This window comes from Molothrus ater, chromosome 4, assembly GCF_012460135.2.
Source record: "Molothrus ater isolate BHLD 08-10-18 breed brown headed cowbird chromosome 4, BPBGC_Mater_1.1, whole genome shotgun sequence".
Lineage (NCBI taxonomy): Eukaryota > Metazoa > Chordata > Aves > Passeriformes > Icteridae > Molothrus > Molothrus ater.
Window position 1 is genome coordinate 45,286,785 of NC_050481.2, and position 18,927 is coordinate 45,305,711.

An 18,927-nucleotide genomic window follows, 5' to 3' on the forward strand; every position below is an offset into this window, starting at 1 on the left:
CCCAAACCACCAAAGCATAACAGTTCCTTTGGGCCAAGACATGAACATGTAGACCTGGAGCCCAAAATGGCAGCCTGTTTTCATACCACTGTGCGTGCCTGGCATTGTACTGCTATGGTCTTTAGAGAAATGTGGCATTAAGGGGTTTTCTGGAAAGAGAAACCCAAGAGAAGGATTAGGGGCTGTTCTGTTTCTGATCTACAAACGGAATGGTCAAATCTATAATGCTCCATTCGTACTTCAGCTTCACAAAAGGGCAAGTTCATTATATTAGACACCATGTCTACTATCTTCCAAGACTGCTATAAGGCAGATCTTAGTGGGTTATAAAGGCTCAGAATTCAAATCACCACTGGAGAGCAGAGATAAGCATGCATTTCTACAACCCATATATCTTCAGTGCTCAGCATTTTCAAAGGCTTCATAAGGCTGGTATTTATCAGAAGCAAAAATAAATTTAGTAAACTTTCCTCACCTAAAGTACATAATCACTAGGTAAACCTTTGTAGCAGGAACTATGGCAGCCATCAAAACCAAACTGAAAATAACACAGATTGAGACACTATGTTTTATTAATACTCTTCCAGATTACATTTCTATTCCTAAAAAGAAAAATCAGGAATACATCTAAACCTAAGAATACCATTACTTCTCAGTCCTGGGAATAGAACATGGTTAGGTTGGACCACTTCATTACTTTCTGTATACCTTAATATAAAAAAAAAAAAAAAAAATTCAAATAATACTAGCTCCAGCCAGATTGCATATTGAACACAGTAGGTTGTTAATCACCCCACATCAATTTCCTGATAAAAATCCCTGATTAAGAAGTTTTCCCTCTAAATTAAGTTTATAACATTCTCTGTTGGTTGGCTCAGCCACTGGATGGCGTAGGAACTGCTCCCAGGTTTCTTGTTGCTTAGATTATCCAGCCTCAGGTGCACCATGGAACCACCATCTTTGGAGGTGGAGCCAGCAGTTTTCTCCTTAACACAGTCTGCTTCAAGAGGCCTGAAGAATCAGCTCTTGAAAAAAACAGGAAAGGTGGTTGTGTGTAGGGGAAGAAAGGAGGAATTCTCAACACTTTGGAGAGTTGATCCTTGAGCTGAGCCAGGTCCAGCAAGTGAGAAAACCACTCAAATCCCACCATGGGAGCAGGCACCACAGCACAAACAAACCAGACAATAAGCAGATCTCCAGTGCAGAAGCTGTCCATAAATGCATCAGTCCCATGAATCATCTGCTATAAAAAGTTCAGTGTCTCATCTTCAGCATTGTTTAACTAGAATTCTGTACATTATATACAAAAATGCACAAGGATAACTGCTTGATGCTTCCAATCCTTGTTCTTTTACAGCAATGAAAAATTTTAAAAACCAGAGTCTGGACTTATAAATAGTGCAGAAAATGCAAAGGCTAAGAAGACAATGCCTCCTATGATTGTCACTGAAAAGAAAACACAAAACAAGAAGAAATTAGATGTCAAAAAGTAATTATCTTCCATGACACATTACAGACATTATTTTAAAAAAATGTCTGATTCCCAAATAACCTTACTTAAAAATTCAGGCTACAAGCAGTGGATGTTGTCTCTAGCTCAGTACTGGGATGCCCATATGCCAACCCACTGTCTAAGCATCTCCAAGGATATATTCTGGCCCACAGAAGGAAACTTTGTTTTACTCTTACTTGAGCCAGTATAAAACTAGGTTAACATCTGCTGTTGAGTATTTGGCTGTATGGCAGAAAATAGGACGGGATATTCTCATGCCAGAGGAAGCCATCAATTGTGACTGACATATATTTAGCATTTTTTACATGTTTTAGGCGCCTGTACTGAAAGAAAAAGTATAAAAAACATTAACTACTTGCAATGGCCACAATCTGCTAGAGGCTGGGATAGAATTCTGGGAAAGCACCACTGCATATATTCCCCAACTCTTTAAACAAACTAATATGTCCTAGAAGGATCTTTGGTTTAATCTAAGGCTATTTCTGTGGCTCAAGATCCACACTGTGCTTGGAGCATATTAAACCATTGTTAGATTAGCATTTTGTCACCAATTTCCTTGGCAAACAAACACAACAGCGTGCATGTTTCACTTATAGCAGTGAACCTGGTTTTTTACCACCTCTGCAACTACAGCACAAACATTCTGAATGAACACATATAGGAAACAGCTTCACAGGATTATTTTTGGGAGCAAGAAATCTCAGCACATCATAGGACTGACAGTGGAAGCAAGTTGCAGCCTAAGTTAAAGAAAAACATACAACCCAATGTAACCTTACTGGTCCTGCCTGTTGCAATTAGCAGGTATGATAAAAAAACCCATTTATGCCACAGAGAGTAGTTTTTATGGCTTTTAAATGGCTGGTGTAAGTCATTAGGATGCAGTTCTGTTGCTCACCTGACGGTCTAGACTCAGAATTGCAAAAGAATTTCTATTATCCACTGTCAAACAATAAATACTGACCATTTAAAATAGTGTATTTCCTTCCTCTGGTCTCCTAAGAGAAGTAGCCAATAGTGAAGTAAAACGAGGTGGGGTGTAAGACAGACTCAAAAATAAATCCCCAAATAACCCAAAGGAAACCAACAGTTTTTATGGTTTTTCCTAAAGTTTCAAGAAACACTGTTCCCAAGCATGCAGCTCTTTACCCCACAAGCATTACCAGCATTACAGTTTTTTGTTGGAGTGAGTTTTCACTTACCAGTCCTAACAGAAATTTTTTGTGCTATCATTCTCCCTCCAATAACTGCTAAACCAGTGCATAGGCAATGTCCCACTGTTCCTCCTACTGCCACACCATAGGGGTCCTAAGGGGAAAAAAAAAGCACAAAGGGAGGATAAATAATCACTGTTGAAAACCCACTAGTCCTACAACAACCTCAGAGCAGTGCTTTGATTCCCTGGTTGCAAACTGCCAGGCATGGAGGATACTGTCTGGTGATTGCTCTGCTGCTCAGCCCTGTCTTAAAGACTAGTAATAGTGAACATCAGCTGGTCAGACAGACTTAAACCCAGCCTAAGATAGGAGCATATAGCATGTTCAGCCATGCAGCCTCTTTAAGTTGTTAATCATAGATCCAGAAATGGCTCTGCTGTAGTTAAACCAACAAGCAACCTCTAGAGGGAACGTGGCAGCAGTTGAAAAACACAATATGTATCAGCTAGAAGAACACCCACCTATCTATAAAGAAAGAGCAAAATAAGTCCTTGAACTGCAAATGAAAGCTTTCAGCAGCTACAACATTCCAAGTTCTCTGCCCTGCTTCTCCCACTTGTGCTCCACACTCTGCCCCACTCCATCACCCAAAGGGGGAAGCATAAGCATGAAAGATCTGAAGTCCAGAGGATAATAAATTATTTTAAAATTTACTGTCAACAACAGCTTTTCACATCACTGAGTAACAGCAGCTCCTCAGTGTGTGAACAACTGCAGTACATAAAGAGGTTTCTCAGATCTCCTAAGAAATTACACAGCTAAGGACAGCATGTGTCCCCTGCTCATCTCTATGTGACACTTTTAGTTCCAAAAGGAAAAAAAAAGGCTGCTGCCATCACCTAAGGAATGCATGAAATCTCAAAGAGGCAAACAGCAAAACTGTCTAAGAAATTCTGTGGTTTGAAGACAACACTCACTAGCCCAAAAGAACCAAAACCACAAGCCAGTGAGAAAAGGTGGCAAGCCCCAAACAGGGCAGGAAGAAGCAGGGCTGAGCCAGCAGAACAAAGAGGCCCCCAGGAGCAGGACCCAGAACCCCTGGATACTCCTACAGCCAGCAATTACCTATATAGCTCTCACTGGCAGAAGGTAGATCTCATCCCCCCATTCCATCATAATTATTCACTGATTTTAAAAGCCAGAAACAAGATACCTTCAATTCATTTTTTGTTTGGTAGCACTCTTATGAACATTTCATATTCTACAGGTACAGCCCACAGGTTTTAGCTACAATGCTCAGCACTTCACAAACCAGACTAAGGAGTGTGACAGACACTTCCTAAGGGGACACTTAGGAAATGCAAACCAGAAGGCAACAATCCCCTGTAAAAAGATGGGCTTAAGCAACTTGCCTAGCAAATTGGGCAGAGGCTGTAGTGCTTCCTTTTTTTCCAAGAACAATGAGATCATCCTCTGCTGCTGTTAGCTCTAAACATCTTCCCTACACTGTAACAGAGACAAGAGGTTCCTGCAGGTTACAGCCTCCTTCATTACACAGCCCTGATTTATCCCTAGGGAACATCTGAAAGTGCACCTGAAAGAAGCATGAGTCCTAGGGAAAAAAATGTAAATTATCTCAATGTATGAAAGAGCATATGCAAGCTACTTATATTTATTAAAAGCTTGACTATAAGCCTTCATCTTCCTTTAAGTGTAATACAGCTATATACACTCTAACCACCACAATGAATATAATTTAATTTACAGCATTACATAGTGCCCAGCAGTTTAGAGTTTATTGTCCTTCTATATTAACCATATTAATTCATATTTTAACAAGAGGTATCTGAGGAGGTTATCTTTCTAACAGTTTAAAGCTTGATGGAATGGAAGTATTTTTAAAGTTACCCACTTAAAACTGAATGACCACAAAGAGCAAAGAAACATCTCTTCTGTAACATCTCTCAACACTGTAACAAACCCCAATTGATGTCAGCTGCATGACATAAAGCAGCTATTTCCAGAAATGCCAGTGCAGTCCCAATCATGTAACAGTAGTTTTAATACTACACAGAGCTTCAGTGCATTTCCTGTCAGGTCTCGACACAAACCACGTGAGGCACATCAAGGCAGCAGGTGTGAATCTGATACCTCCTGCAAGAGTATTTTGTTTCTTATCCCTCTATGGGCAACCCAAAGAAGGCAGAAGAACAGCAGGGACTCTGCAACACTCACCTCTCTGGCAGCCAAGACTATGGTTGTTAATTGGGAACGATCGCCCCATTCTGCTAAAAATGTTAAAGTAAAAGCTTGAACAAAGATTGGTGAAATAAAGTGTAGCCATTTCTTCTGAGGTATAGTGGTGCCTGGCCCGGATTCCACATCTCCTGGCCCATTTAACAGTTTAGTTCTCTGAAGCTGTGGAGGTCAAGGGGAAAAAAACCAAGAAATAACCATAAAATTAAAAATGTCATCCAAACAACCCAAATTAAACACTTAGCAATAAAGCTAGATATTTTGTTTCTAGAATGTTATCAGCCACTGCCTGCTGCATTATCAACATATTTATAGTCACCATTACAAAAAAAATAGCTATATATACACATACTGTGCATACATTCACACATGCTGTGTATACATAATATATACACATACTGTGTAGATGTGTATATCTCCACATGTGTGGAAATATACACACATATATACATATATATAGCTGCAATCAGCTCTAACCTTTGATTATTGTCAATCTTGTATTGCTTACAAATAAAGTGTCTGACCATTAGAAGAAATAAAAGAAGAGCCAGGAATAAGCTGTTGGTGTCCTCTCTGGTAGCAATGCATTAAAATCACATCAAAAATGCCCACTAACCAGAAGGTCCCTTCTCTTTTAAGAAGCCAGGCTTGCCACAGAACTGGAATCACCTGCTGAAAAAGCCTTCAGGGAACCACTTCTACCCCATCTACCACACATTTTCTGTGTCAGTTTATCAGTCACAGACACAGCTGAACACCCCAAACATGACAGTGCTGCTCTGCAGCTTCACAGCTGTAATTCTTCCACCAACTGTCATCAACAGCAATTTCATTACTTACTTCCTCATCTTTTTTTTTAATTTCTGCTTGAACTTCCTCCAGCTCTTCCTGACCTTCATCTGGACTCATTTTCAAGCCTTCCCGAGCATTCGGATGCCAAAGATTGCAAACAGTGCTGTTGACACATAGTATGTGTACACACGAGGAATAACCGTGGTGGCATAGCCAAACAAAACTGAAAAGAAAACAAATGTGTCATTTAAAAAAATAAGCATGAGGATCATAGTTGTTTTTCCCACATCTAAGAAATGCTTGCTAGCAAAGTCAGCAATCCAATATCCACTGATAAATAAATATTGCATCTTTTGTTAGTTCTGTATAATTTTCTAAGTTTTTGGAAGATAACATGCTAGAAACTCCAACCGTTACTGGTTATGCCAGAGACTGAAGTCCACTAAGACACAGACAATGCACTCCAGCCAAAGCTGAGGCACTGCTGTTCCTGAGAGCCAGTCCAAACAACATTATCTTTCCCATCAAGGTCTATGCAAGTCCTGTCTTTCTCCATACACACCATTAAACTACCATCTATAACTGTGTTAGATTAGTCATAGTGTATTCCAGGTAACTCCATTTACATGTTGGATAGCATCTCTTTCCAATCATTTCATTTATCAGATAAAGTCAGAATAAGATTTTCAATGAGGTAAATCTACCAGGCATATCTACAAATTATCCAGCTGGGTGAATCCATGTCTGTCTTCCTTTGCCAAATGCACATTACTATTTCCTTGTTCCCCATATTCCCCACATACACACAATGTGACCAACTTCAATCTTTCTTTATTTCAAAGGTAGATCCCTCTTACAGACTGAAAAGCAACCTTCACAGCATGTCTTTTAGAGGTATTGAGGGTGATTAAACTAAGCCAAAACAAGTTCTTAAATAAGAACTTGTATCCAGGACAAAGTACTTAGTTTTCACAAAGTAACACCACTTAGCATTTTTTGACAGAAAAAGGCCTATATAAATGGGAAGAAATAAAAAGTCCACGCCTTATATTCAGGGTTGTTTGGACCATACACTCACAAGTGTTTCTGCTACTTTATTCCACAAGCAATTAGATAAAAGGAAGCATATTTGCTTTGTGTGCTTTTCTGTACACACCTTTTTAGTTGAAAAATACAATCAGAAGTTATTACATGATCTAGAAATAATTCTGCACTGCCACTACCAGAAGTAAGAATGAGACCAGAATTAATCAGCCTTATTACTCATAAATGCAGCACATACATAAATAAATAGCAGTACTATTTCCAAAGCTAAATAAACCAGGAGTTAAAACTAAACTTCTTTAAAAAGACTGAAAATACTGCAGTAAAACAATGCAAGAAAGCTAGACAAAAAGGCTTTTTTCTAGCATTTCTTACATATATAAACATAGACACAGTGAAATAATCAGAACTGTAAGACAGTTTATTTTGTCAAGCACAGCCTGAAAAAAATATCCCCAGTAGATTACTTGGAACTAAAGAGTTTAAGTGAGTATGTCTTCATGAAATCAAGGTGGGCAACCCCACCCAGGAATTTCCAAACTCAGCTTGTATAAAACAAGGGCAAGAGATAGGAGAAGGAAAGGGTGTGGGGGAGGAAGAACCAAGCAACAAACCAAATTCCTTTCTGAAAAGGGAATAAATAATTGCAAACCTATAAACTGGGGGATAAAAGCAAAAAAGGAAGCTTTTATAATAAAGCATTAAGAAAGATTTGAAGAAAATTTGTATAGAAAAAGAGAGCTATAATGGGCAGGAGAAATTACACACAATGCAAGTGGAAACTGCTCTAACTAAATCTGCAACAGTCGTAGCAGTGTGTGTACACAGCAACAGCTACACACCCAAAAGCCATTCACAGAAACACTTGCCAAGCAGCCTGTGCCAGTGAACTGGCTGTCTCCAGCGTGTAGAAACCAATCACCACTATTTCAAGGATTTCTGAAATGGGCATGGTTAGAAATGAGCATATAGACAAACTCTGTGCTGCATCTGGTCTGCCTGAAGCTGCTCCATTTTACAATCACAGCTACCTAAGTGCCCACGGCTACAGGTTCCTCAAGTGCCCCCTGAGACCTTACTTCCCACTCCTGCCCCTCCATATTCCACTTACACAGCTCCCAGCACAAATCCAAACAGCTATGCGTGCAGGAATACAAGTCAGACGAGGAAAATGCGTCATCATATAAAGAATCTTTTACCTTAGGAGGAAAAACTCAAGCCACTCCCACATTCCCTTTAGGCATACTAATTTAACAGGAGAAAAAAAAAAAAAAAAGTAAACCAGTCCAAAAATCAAAGGAAGCACTTAGGCTCTCCATCTCATTCCCCTTCCTTAAACACCAGCTGAAGCCTAGGGAACACAAAGACTTCATTAGAGGAAAGAGCCTAAATACCCCATCTGAGATGCCACGCTCCACATGAAAAGCTTCACACTCTCCTCCAAACAGAAAACTGTGTGTATGTACTACCTGCATTCCACTTAAGGTTTTTGCATAAATACATACCCATCACTTCCTTAAGAGATAAAACAAACGAGAAAAAGCAGCGTGCTGACCTGACAAACACGTCATGAGTCCCAGGGCAAGCATGGCACCAGCCAGCACAGGTCAGGCGGTTGTAGCGCATGGCCATGATGGCCGCGATGAAGAAGGTCTTGTCCCCCAGCTCCGACACGATGATGACCGAGATAGCAGCCACGAAGGCATGAATAAAGCCCAGGTTAGTCTTGTCAGCTGACTCTTCACTGACAATGTGGACTGGAGCAACTAGGGAGGAGCCTTTCTGTAAGAAGGGGGGGCGAGAAAAAGACAAAACAAATCCTAAACACTCGTCAATTAGGCTTGAATGCTTAATACACAGAAATACAAAGCCTTGTATTTCTCCTGTCATACCAACCTGTGTAGAGTGACATTTTAAGCAGATACACCTCTCATGTTCATTAATGACCATTAACTAGTTCCTGGCTGCCACCTACCTCAAACTGGCAGTTAGGCACTTGGCAAGAGGATCCTGCTGATTATTAAAACATTACTGCACTGTGCATGCTATTACCAGAACATGAGAACCACCATTACAACAAAACATGGTCAGCTCGGGTCCAATATTGCTGTCTTTAACATCCCTACCCATTTTTTATGGCCTTAACCGTGAACAGCTTTCTGATATAAATATTAGTAAATGCTTCAAAATAAAACTGGGTGACTAAAATACCTTAGGAAAAAAATAGCCCATTCAAAAATGGTCAGGATCATTTTCTTCCCTTGCAAAATCTTTGCATCTCAGATGTATTAAAATTTCATAAATTCATAGAATGGGTTGGGTTGGACAGAACCTTAGCAATCATCTAGTTTTAAGACCCCTGCAATGGACAGGAACATTTTTCACTAGACCAGATTGCTCAGAGCTCCATCCAACCCGGCCTTGAACACTTCCAAGGATGGGGCACCCAGTACCAGTGCCTAACCCCTCTCACATGAAAGAATTTATTCCTATTACCTAGCATACACTTCTCCTCTTTCTGCTTGAGCCCAAGCCAAATTTTGTGCCAGTTTTCATCAGCTTCTTCTGCACTTGCTCTGTGTTTGCTGAAAACTAACTTTAAGACTCTCAGTGGTGAAACCAGACCAGCACACTCCAGTTCCCACTCACTCGCCGAAGTGTTTACCTCTACACACAGTAAGGTATCTGTGATCAAACGCAAGGCCGAAGATCTCTACACCGATGTTCACATCCCTGACCAGGGGTGGCTGAGAAAGCTTGTTTCAGCACATCCACCAGCAGAGACAGCCCGCAGCCTGCTCTGACATGACGGCTTCCCAGCATTCCACTTTCAGCAGTGCTCCAAGTTTGCTGGTGTTGATATTTAGCTCCCACGCTCTGTGTGACACGCTGTGACTTCCCAGAGCTCCTTCACCTTTTGCAGCACTCTATGTTTTCTGGTTTGTGTATGTGACACCAGGCGTGCTCCATGTGCTACACCAAGCCACACGTCAGGAATTTTTCCATCCCTCTGTGCGATCAGTGGAACTAGAATCCCCTCACCGAGAACACTGCTGAGTAAGTTTTAACGCAAAGGAATTTATATCAATTGTTGAGAGAAAAAAACCCGGCAGCTTTGGAGCAGCAACAAAGCGTGCTTTCAGCTGCTTCTGCGGGGGCAAGAGAGCACTGACCCCTTTCCCATGTCGCACACAGATGTCCCTCTTTGAGCAGAAAAAGGGGAGGACGCAGTGGCCCTGCAGCCCTCCTGTTTTTCTGCTAAAAGCGGGGCATTTCGGAGCCCGACGGCCCCCGGAAGCGCAGCGCGGCGCCGGCCGAGCGCTGCCGCGGGGGGCACAGCGCGGGCAGCCGGCGCGGCCCGTCCCCGCCTCACCTCAGCCCGCGGCTCCGCTCCCTGCGCCGCCGGCGGTGGCGGCGGCTCCTTCTTCCTGCCGGGCTCTTCCTCGGGAGCGGCGCGGAGCCGGGCCGGGGCCGCCAGCAGCAGCGCGGCCGCCAGGAGCAGCGCGACGGCCCGCGGGAGCGGCGGCAGCGGCGGCGGCAGCGGGGACCCCATGGCGGCCGAGCGCGGAGCTGGGGGGCGGCGCGAGCCCCGGTTGAGGGAGCCGCGTCACCGCCCGCGCCGCGGCCCCGCTGCCGCCCCGCCCGCGCCCGCTTCCTGCCGCGCGCGGACGGCCCGCCCCGCCCCGCCCGCCCCGCCTCCCGCCGTGCCTCCCGCCGTGCTGCCGGGCCCGCCGCCCTGTGCCGGGGCGAGGGTCGGCACCCCCTCCCTCCTTCGGCTCTCGGCGTGGCGAGGCGACGGGCAAAGGTGGCTGCGCTGCGTTCCCGCGGAGCGGGCGAGTCCAAGCGTGTCCCTTCCCCGTTCGGGGTTGCCTACGGGCAGGGAAAGGGCGCAGCGGCAGGGACAGGCAGCGGCTGCGTGAGGCGGCAAAAAAATCCGCATAGGAACGGCCCGGACACGTCTCGGTTTCGTTGTTGGCCGAGTGCGCAGCAGCGCTTCGTGTATGCGTGAGGCCAGCAGGGCCCCGAGCACGGAATTACAGAGCGGGTCGGGCTGGCAGCGACAACAGCGGCTCGGCCCATCCGAGCCCCGGCTCAGGCACCGCCATCCCGGAGCACACGGCCCAGGGCCGTGTCCTGAATAGCTCCAGTGAGGGAGAGTCCACAGCCTCTCCGGGAAATCTGTTCCAGTGCTCAGTCACCTGCACAGAAAAGAAGTTCCTCCTCATATTCAAGTGGAACTTGCGTGTGTATCAGTTTCTGTCCCTTGCCTCTTGTCCCGTTGACCAAGGGGAGCCTGAATCCATCCTCTTGGCACCATGCCCCCCTCTAGATAGTTGTAGACATTGATGAGTTCCCCTCTCAGTCTCTTCTTGAGGATGACAGGCCCAGCAGCTTCCTCCACCTTTCCTTGTGTAAGAGAGATGCTCCAATCCCATAACCATCGCTGTTGCTCTTGCTGGACCTGCTCCAGGAGCTCCATGTCTCTCCTGAACTGAGGAGCCCAGAACTCAACACAGCACTCCAGGTGATGCTCTCCCAGGATAGCTGCGTGCCCTGATGCTCTCCCCAGAGCAAGGACAGGAATGTGCTTCCTGAGGAGCAATAAAGCGACTGCTCATGTTTTTCAAATACGTAAGCCCAATTTTGAAAAACCATTCAAAATAGAAACAGAGTGTAATAAACTTTTAGTTGATAAGATATACTTCATTGTATAAAAATACTTCTTATGTACAAAATAACATGATGTAAGTAGACAACATGCTGAAACACCAGCACCCATATCAGTTGGTTACACTAAGTGATCATTCAGACCAGTGTCATGAGAAGGAACAAAATATTCAATAGTTAGGTGCAAAAGAAGTCCCTGTGCTAAATGACATTATCTCCCCAGTAAAGAATTTCTTTGCAATGTTTGTTAGGTACTGTTTTCTGTGTGTGCTCTGCCCTAGCAGTTCATTATATCTATTTAGAAACCAGTGTAGTTGTGTTTATGGTCATCCTGCACAGCTGTCCCCCCTAACACACGAGGGACTCCAAAAACCCACTATAAAGACAACAGAACCACAACAAAGAACATTAATTTTCTGCAATTTTTCTTCTACTGTCTTTTTAGTCAGAGGACCTTCCACTATTTTCCCACTTTAGGGACAAAGCAGTCTTCATCAATGAACAAAACCACTTTGGTGCAGAAGAGATAATGCAGCGAATGGGTCTGTTTATCTCCACTGCTGAGCATGAGTCACTCCTCCACCACAGCTTTCTCCATCGCTTTTTGTGCTTCCAGTAGTAAAGCGGTGGCTAGTTTTCATTGTCACCAGGGAAGCACAGAAAGATACACAATTTGCCTCCCTCTGAAGTGATTCAAAGAAAAGAGACTCGGAAAGAAATATGCTTCAATATTAGTCAAAATTACATAAAATACAGTAGTTCAAATGATTCCCTCCTTTCAATAGTTTTCACAAATATGATTTGGACTTGCTGCACAACAGCAAGTGTTTTATGCATAAGATATAACTATAAAAGACACAATTAGCATCTCTCTACTTTGAATTAAGGTCTTTAGTAAACCTCTTTTAGCTCACATGATATGCAGTGACCTTACATTTCCTCAGAAATTGGTCACTTGGATGAGATTATCATTAAAATTATGGGCTTTTGAGGTAGAATTAGAGAAAGTGTGTGACTTTACCTTGGTTTTAATAAGCCATTAATCTCTTTTATTCCCAGTTTGCATGAAAATACTTTAGAAAAAATTATCTAAAAAACAAGTGGTATAAATGCTTTTCGATGCTTTGGGTATGAGCTAAAGTTTTTCTGATAAAACTCATGACACAAAACAGCAGCCAATGCCTGGTTAAAAAGAACATACATCACTACACACCACCATGTCACATTGTGTATTCCAAGTGTGATGGCCATAGAAACATATATTAGGAGCTCTGCAAAATAATGAGGGCAAGAGACGCTCTCAAACCAGTCTCCAAAAGGTACACTGTGGCTCAGACTTACAACCTTTCCTGCAAGCAAACAGAAAGAAATTAACTGGGAAGATGCATTAAACAAACTGTTCTCACAATTACGGAACAATATACTTATTAATCATCATAATCTTCTCACAATTATAAGCAATGTGCTGATTAATCATCATTATCCACCTTCATCTGATCTGACAGCTTTGCACTTAATGAAACAAGATGCAACCTCTGGCTGTGCAAACAGAGTATGGAAACCATGTCTATCCTTAAGTTGTTAGCTTCATATTACATTTTTCAGAACTATATATACAGACATACCACACCCTCTCCTCCCACTTCAGCCATCCAAACAGCCTCATTTAATCTACATACTACAGGAACGGAGAAACACTTGTTTTTAAGGTATTAGAAGATACAGAAGCCTATTGAAACAACCAGAAAAAAAAAACCTAAGTAAATATTTGACAGAAATGAAACATCTTACCTGATCTGCTTTTTCTAAGATTAGCTAGAATTGCAAGGCATCTGTGTTGGTGAAGAGAGGCCCAAATGTACATCATAACTCCTATGATGTGATACCAGCAGATCTGCACAGAAAGCTTTTTTCCTGAATGAAACATGTTTTATTAATATATGGCCAGGAAGTAACTTCCCAAGCATCATCTCAAAACACTCTATAACATAGAGTGTTATAACATATATTACATCTCAAACAATATATATATAACATATATAACATCTCAAAACACTATATAACATTTTCTCAAATGTTACTGTCTTACAAAATTCTAGTAGTGAGCCTCTAATTCCTTGAAAGAGGCTTTGAAATCCTGTATCATTTGAGTGCCCAGGTAGCAGCTCATTTCCCTTGACTGCTCTATACTAAAACACCTAGTTATTAATCCAGCAGCTTGAAATGCAGTGTGATGTGCAACGACGCATAATTGGTAGTCTAAGACCTCAATATTCAACACTGTTTGTACCTATTATTATCCTAATTAAACATTCTGTCATGGCTCAGGTCAACATGCAAGCACACAGTTGTCTCCCTCACAGTGACACACATACACACACACCTGTACATACCACCCCTGCCTGACATGGTTCAAAGTGCTTAAAAACTTCACCAAACTTAGCAACGACTGCCTCACAAAAATTAATCACAGGAGGAGTGCTACAGCCAGCTGATGGTTCGTCTGTGCAGGGGATTTAGCAGCTCAGTTGTGAGACCCAATGGAATGTGTTGACAGAAACAAGTCATATAATACAAATTTCTCATGTATTAATGGAAACATTACAGTACCAAAGGAAAGAAGACACTGCCTGAGTCAAGGCAGAGCAGTGGCAAGTTCTCCATGGGAAAAAAAGGAGGTGGCCAAGGCAGCCTTGCAGACTCAGCTTGCAGGAAAGCTTACAACAAAAAAAACCTCCTCTTCAGTTTGAGAACTGAAGTTGTGTAGTGGCATTTGAGAACTGGTACCTATTACTGTCCTTCACCAAGCGTACGATCTATATCCTTTCAGCAGATAACCATGACGGTTAACATGAGAGTGTCTCCCTGCCTGTGTTTGGGTATAATGCTGGCTGATTGTATGATACGCTGAAATGTAATTTCTTTGAACTATGCCAGGAAGTACTTTTATGTCTCATCAGTTAACACACTTCTCAAACAAGCAGCTCTCTATGAAACCATTTGCCACAATGGAAACAAACGAGAGCAAAACTGCATCTTTGATGATAACTAAGCAGGCACTTACCATTCCTGACATTAGTAGGCACTTGACACAGCACAGTTGAGCCAACAGCAATGTAGTAACCAAGTCCAAAGCAGTACTGCACTATATGAATGACACCACTGGAAAACACACTGGTCCAGAGGCATTCTGCAAGTCTTCGACAGCTATGCAGCCAAAGGAGCAAGAGAACCAGGAGTGCAGAGAAGTGCTCACTATCTGCTTGCAGACAAAAACCAGCAACTTAGAAACAGACAGTAACAATTTCACCCTGACAATGCTTCAAAAAGACTGTTCCCTCTTCCCACAGCAGAATTTTATTCTCATTTTAAATTAACCAGGAAAAATATTTGTACAGGTGAGGCACTGCTGATCAGAGCAAGATTTCTTCCAGAAGGCGCTAATGGCCTTTTCTGTTAAAAGGACTGCTGAAAGCCTGCATATCCATAAATATTTCTATCTTCAATAATGACAAAGGCACTTGGTGTACCAGGACAGTAATTTGGAGCGTAGTTGAAAAGCAACCAATGAAGTAGCACTTGGATACAAATTCAGTGTCCAGGTTTTTTATTTATATGGCTACATTATCATATCTGGAATACTTGCCTGTGTCCTTGCTCTGAGAATCTCTGCCAAGAGCATGGTGCATGTCCTGAATCCATGATGGGAGTGACTTTCCAAGGAACTCAGCTCGGAAAAGACAGATCAGCAGGAAGCCATTCCAGAGCACAGAAACCACATAAAAGTGAGTAAACCACCTGTGGGAACAAAAAAGGGTTTTCATTAATGTTCTCATCATTCCTTGGAAAGGTAGCTGCAGGACATGCTTGTCTGATGGAGAGTACATTCCATTTTGGTGCCCACAATAAACGTCCAAGTAGAAAACTCAGGACTTCAGTGGTACCAAGCAGGAATAACCTTAACACATTTTATCCCAGTGAAATGCTGCCTAGAATAACCTAACTTAGCTTACCTAAGTAAACATAGCTCACTAAAGAGGAGACAGTGTAATCCACACATTGCAAAAGTACTCCTCAAGGCTTACAACTACTCGTGATGTACATTTTCTTTATAATTTACCCAACTCAAAGTACATCCAGATTAGTCTTCTGCTTATTTCCAAGCTGCTGCACCTCACAGCACTCCCACTTTTCTCAGTTCTAGTGGGTGCATTACATGACATGTTAAAATTCATCAAAGAAACCCAGAAGTAATTACCCTGCTCTACATTAAAATATCTTGTCCTTCTGCAAATTCAAGGTCTGCAACAATCATACAGAAAAAAAGCAGTGACCATCAACACCACTGGGTGATTAGAAGGCAAGACCACACATTTGGTTTTTTTAAGAAAACAAAGAATCTTCCAACCCCATAATGCACTTATAAAAGCATATTGTGCATTACCAAAATGCAAGGCATGACAGTCAAAGCAGGTAACTGGGCTGAGTTAAATAGCCTACAGTTGTTTTCAATATCCAGCTCAAACTAGGTGATCCAGTATTTCCCTTATGCTTTTAAAATTAGAAGTTCTTCTGGCAGTGAAGAAAAATCAGGACTTCTGGAAACATCTGCAAAGAGATAAAATATGTCCCATGGGAAGATGCTGATATGTTGTCATTATAGTGCAAGAGTTCTAATATCATTATATTGCAAGTGTTCCATATTGCTAGAGTTTTGTACCTTCTTGATGTTTATTGTAGGCAGCTCCTCTAGCACTGACTCTTCCTTGTCCTCACAGCAGCCAACTGACTCCAGTTCCCCTCAACCAACCAATCCACTCTTTTTTTAACACGCCTCTCATTGGCTACAGGTGTGGCCTGTTAAAATCAGGCCTGCTCCCAATCTCTAATAATTGGCTCAGCTGCAACTCCTTAATGGGGTAAGATTAATTTCTATACTACCTTTACTTTCTTATATTGTATCCCCCTACACTGATAGCCTTGACTTGACAATGTAACTACCGGTACAAAACTAGGATATAACTGTATAGTCAAGTGAAGACAACATTTCTGTTGAACATGCAAACTCTCTTGGGGCAGTGAAGGGGTACAACACTCTTGCTTAGTGAAACCAATGACCCTCCCCAGAGCAGCTCGGGTATCTCTCAAGAGCACAAAAGAGATCAAGTCAGAATCACAGCACTAGCGAGCATCCCTGCATGCTCCAGAGCACCTTGCCCATTGGCAGCTGGTTTTCCCTATAGATTATGATTTCTCCTCAGTTCCTTCTTCTACAAAGCAGAAACTGCAACATTCTCTCTGCTGATTCACGACAGCAGAACTAAAATTTAACTCCCCTCCCTCCCTTTCTAAGACAAACAGAATTTGTACATTGATAAAAACTCACCATCACCTCCAAATTTCAAGCTCTTTCCCTGAAGTCCTATTACTCAGTTGACTCATATCTTGTGACTTGCCAGGAAACTTTCTCCACACATTGATTTTTGCTACCAGCACACAAACAAGCCCTGGCAACTTAAAAGAGACACACCCTTCGAGCTTTCAGCAATTCCAGTTACAGTGGGGATATATCTGACCTAGAGATCAAACCAGCACTGCAGCAAGTACACGTGCCATCCCTCTTCAAGGAGAGGAATTTTTACTATTTGCCAAGCCAACCTGAAATGCAACACAACATTTTACAAAACAGAATGGCAAAGTTAAAAACAAGCTCAGGCTAGTGAAAACACAATGCTTGTCTGGAAACAAGAGACAGTTGAAAAGAATAGAAAACGCCTTAGTGGCTACCTTCAAGATCTTCTCTATTCCTTCAGGTAGAAGTGTTATGGATTCACTGTCATTATTATGATTAACTAACAGAATTGCTTTGTACATACTGAGGCCTTGAGACCAATTCCTTGAAAAAGCACATTCTTCAGACACCAATCTCCCTATGCAGGGGTGTTGGGAAACTTCTGTTGGAGAAAGGTCAACTCAGACAAGAAGCTGCAGTACACAGTGATTAAGACAAAGCCTTTATGAATCCTTATTTTCACTCAGGGTACTGCACATTTTAAACACATCCCTGGGTATATGCTGTATCATAAAGCCTGATAACCAAGATTACAACCTTTCCATGAATAACTTGCTGTGTCACAAAACTTTTTTTAACTTTTCATTTGAAAGCTTTGTATACAAAATGTGTCAGAGATTGTTACAATAGGGGAGATCAGATCTTCAGGCCAAGTAGCCTCCCAGTCCTGTCCTGCTGGCCTTGCAAGACCCTGCCTGGCTCTATGTTCAAGTCAAAGACTAGTTCTAGTCATGAATCTCAGCTGATTAAAAAATAAGAAATCCCATAATACATAAAACCAGAAAGGGGGGTGGAGGGGGTACTGCCTCCTTTCATGATTTCACTAAACATCTAGTTATTTTAATTCATTTAATTACACATCTAAACATATACACATATTTAATTTTGTTTCATCAAACATCTGTTAAGGTGGACTTGGATAATGCAGTGGTTCTTTTGCCTTATCAGAGACTGTTCATGCAAGCTCTAGATTGCTGTATTGCCATGCTGTTATTGGCCACATTTCAAAAAGAAACCTTGAAGGAGAAGGCAACGACTACGAACTGGAGTAAGACAGTCAACCTACAGCACATTTGCAGAGTCACAGTCACTCAGGACTCCTCGTTCCCAGGTGCCTGACCTGAGTCTTGCAGGGAGGTTTGTTTTGGAGACCTCGCATGCGACTGGGATTCAAGGGATTCGGGTTTTGTTCCGATTTGGAACACAGGGATTCTGGACGACCGCTCACAGTCTCTATGCTCCTCGGTTCTCCATCTGCAGAACCAGAGTAACACTTCGCAACAAAGCTGAGCCCATCTCTATAAAACCCACGCCGTGCTCTCGGCGTGTGCTGCTTGTTCACTGCCGCGACCTCCGGCTGCGGTACCCGAGACGCGCAGCCGGTACCCGAGACGCGGCCATCGCTGCGCGCCGCCACGGCGGCAGGACGGGCCTCACCTCTTGGGCACCTGCAGGAGCCGCAGCCAGCCCGGGAGCTGCCCGCACCCGCGCTTCGTCTTCCCGTAGCGAATGAGGTCCTGGAAGAGGCCGGAGATCACCAGGCCAGCGCGGCCAGGCCGCGGCGCCGGGGACCGCCGGAGCAGCAGCAGCGCCGCCAGGAAGGCGGCGGCCAGCAGGGACCAGGCGGCGGCCAGCGCCGCCAGCATCTCCCCGGGCCCGCTCCGCCCCGGCCCTGCCCCTGCCCCGGCCGGTTCCGCCCCGGCCGGTTCCGCCCCGGCTGGTTCCGCCCCGGCCGGTTCCGCCCCGTTCCGACGGCGGCGCTGTCCCTTCCGCTTCCCGTTCTCGGGAAAAGCGGAGTCCCTGGAGCCCGAGCGGCGCTGCGGAGCCGGGGTGCTGCCCGCTGTCCCTGTCCCGCGCCCAGAGCAGCGCCGGGCCGCGTTGTCTGACAGCCTTAGGCGCCGTTCCCCGCCGTAGTCTGCTGGAAA

The 18,927-nt window shown here is 43.5% G+C and overlaps 2 protein-coding genes across 2 annotated transcripts; both read right to left on the reverse strand.

Annotated features, from left to right (window-relative positions):
* Positions 1-554: 554 nt before the first annotated feature.
* On the reverse strand, positions 555-10,342 carry TMEM165 (transmembrane protein 165). Its single transcript, XM_036382693.2, is given in 8 exon segments — positions 555-1,446; positions 2,716-2,821; positions 4,906-5,088; positions 5,767-5,852; positions 5,855-5,941; positions 8,318-8,366; positions 8,368-8,544; positions 10,136-10,342. Coding segments are annotated over 8 exon segments (945 nt in total). The 5' UTR covers positions 10,316-10,342; the 3' UTR covers positions 555-1,369.
* A 1,088-nt stretch (positions 10,343-11,430) lies between these two features.
* Positions 11,431-18,648, reverse strand: SRD5A3 (steroid 5 alpha-reductase 3). Its single transcript, XM_036382972.1, has 5 exons — positions 18,440-18,648; positions 15,077-15,228; positions 14,495-14,689; positions 13,222-13,344; positions 11,431-12,779 (listed from the first exon to the last, which is right to left on the reverse strand). Exons 1-5 carry the CDS (start codon positions 18,646-18,648, stop codon positions 12,520-12,522), a joined length of 939 nt encoding a protein of 312 aa, XP_036238865.1. The 3' UTR covers positions 11,431-12,519.
* Between the last annotated feature and the right edge of the window lie 279 nt (positions 18,649-18,927).

Excerpts from the sequence above, each read along its gene's own strand:
- SRD5A3 (XM_036382972.1), bottom strand. The coding sequence starts at position 18,648 with ATGCTGGCGGCGCTGGCCGCCGCCTGGTCCCTGCTGGCCGCCGCCTTC. Across the intron at positions 15,229-18,439 it reads CTCCTGCAGGTGCCCAAGAG|GTGGTTTACTCACTTTTATG; the intron begins GTGAGGCCCGTC and ends TTGTTCCCACAG. Across the intron at positions 12,780-13,221 it reads TCTTAGAAAAAGCAGATCAG|GAAAGGTTGTAAGTCTGAGC; the intron begins GTAAGATGTTTC and ends GTTTGCTTGCAG.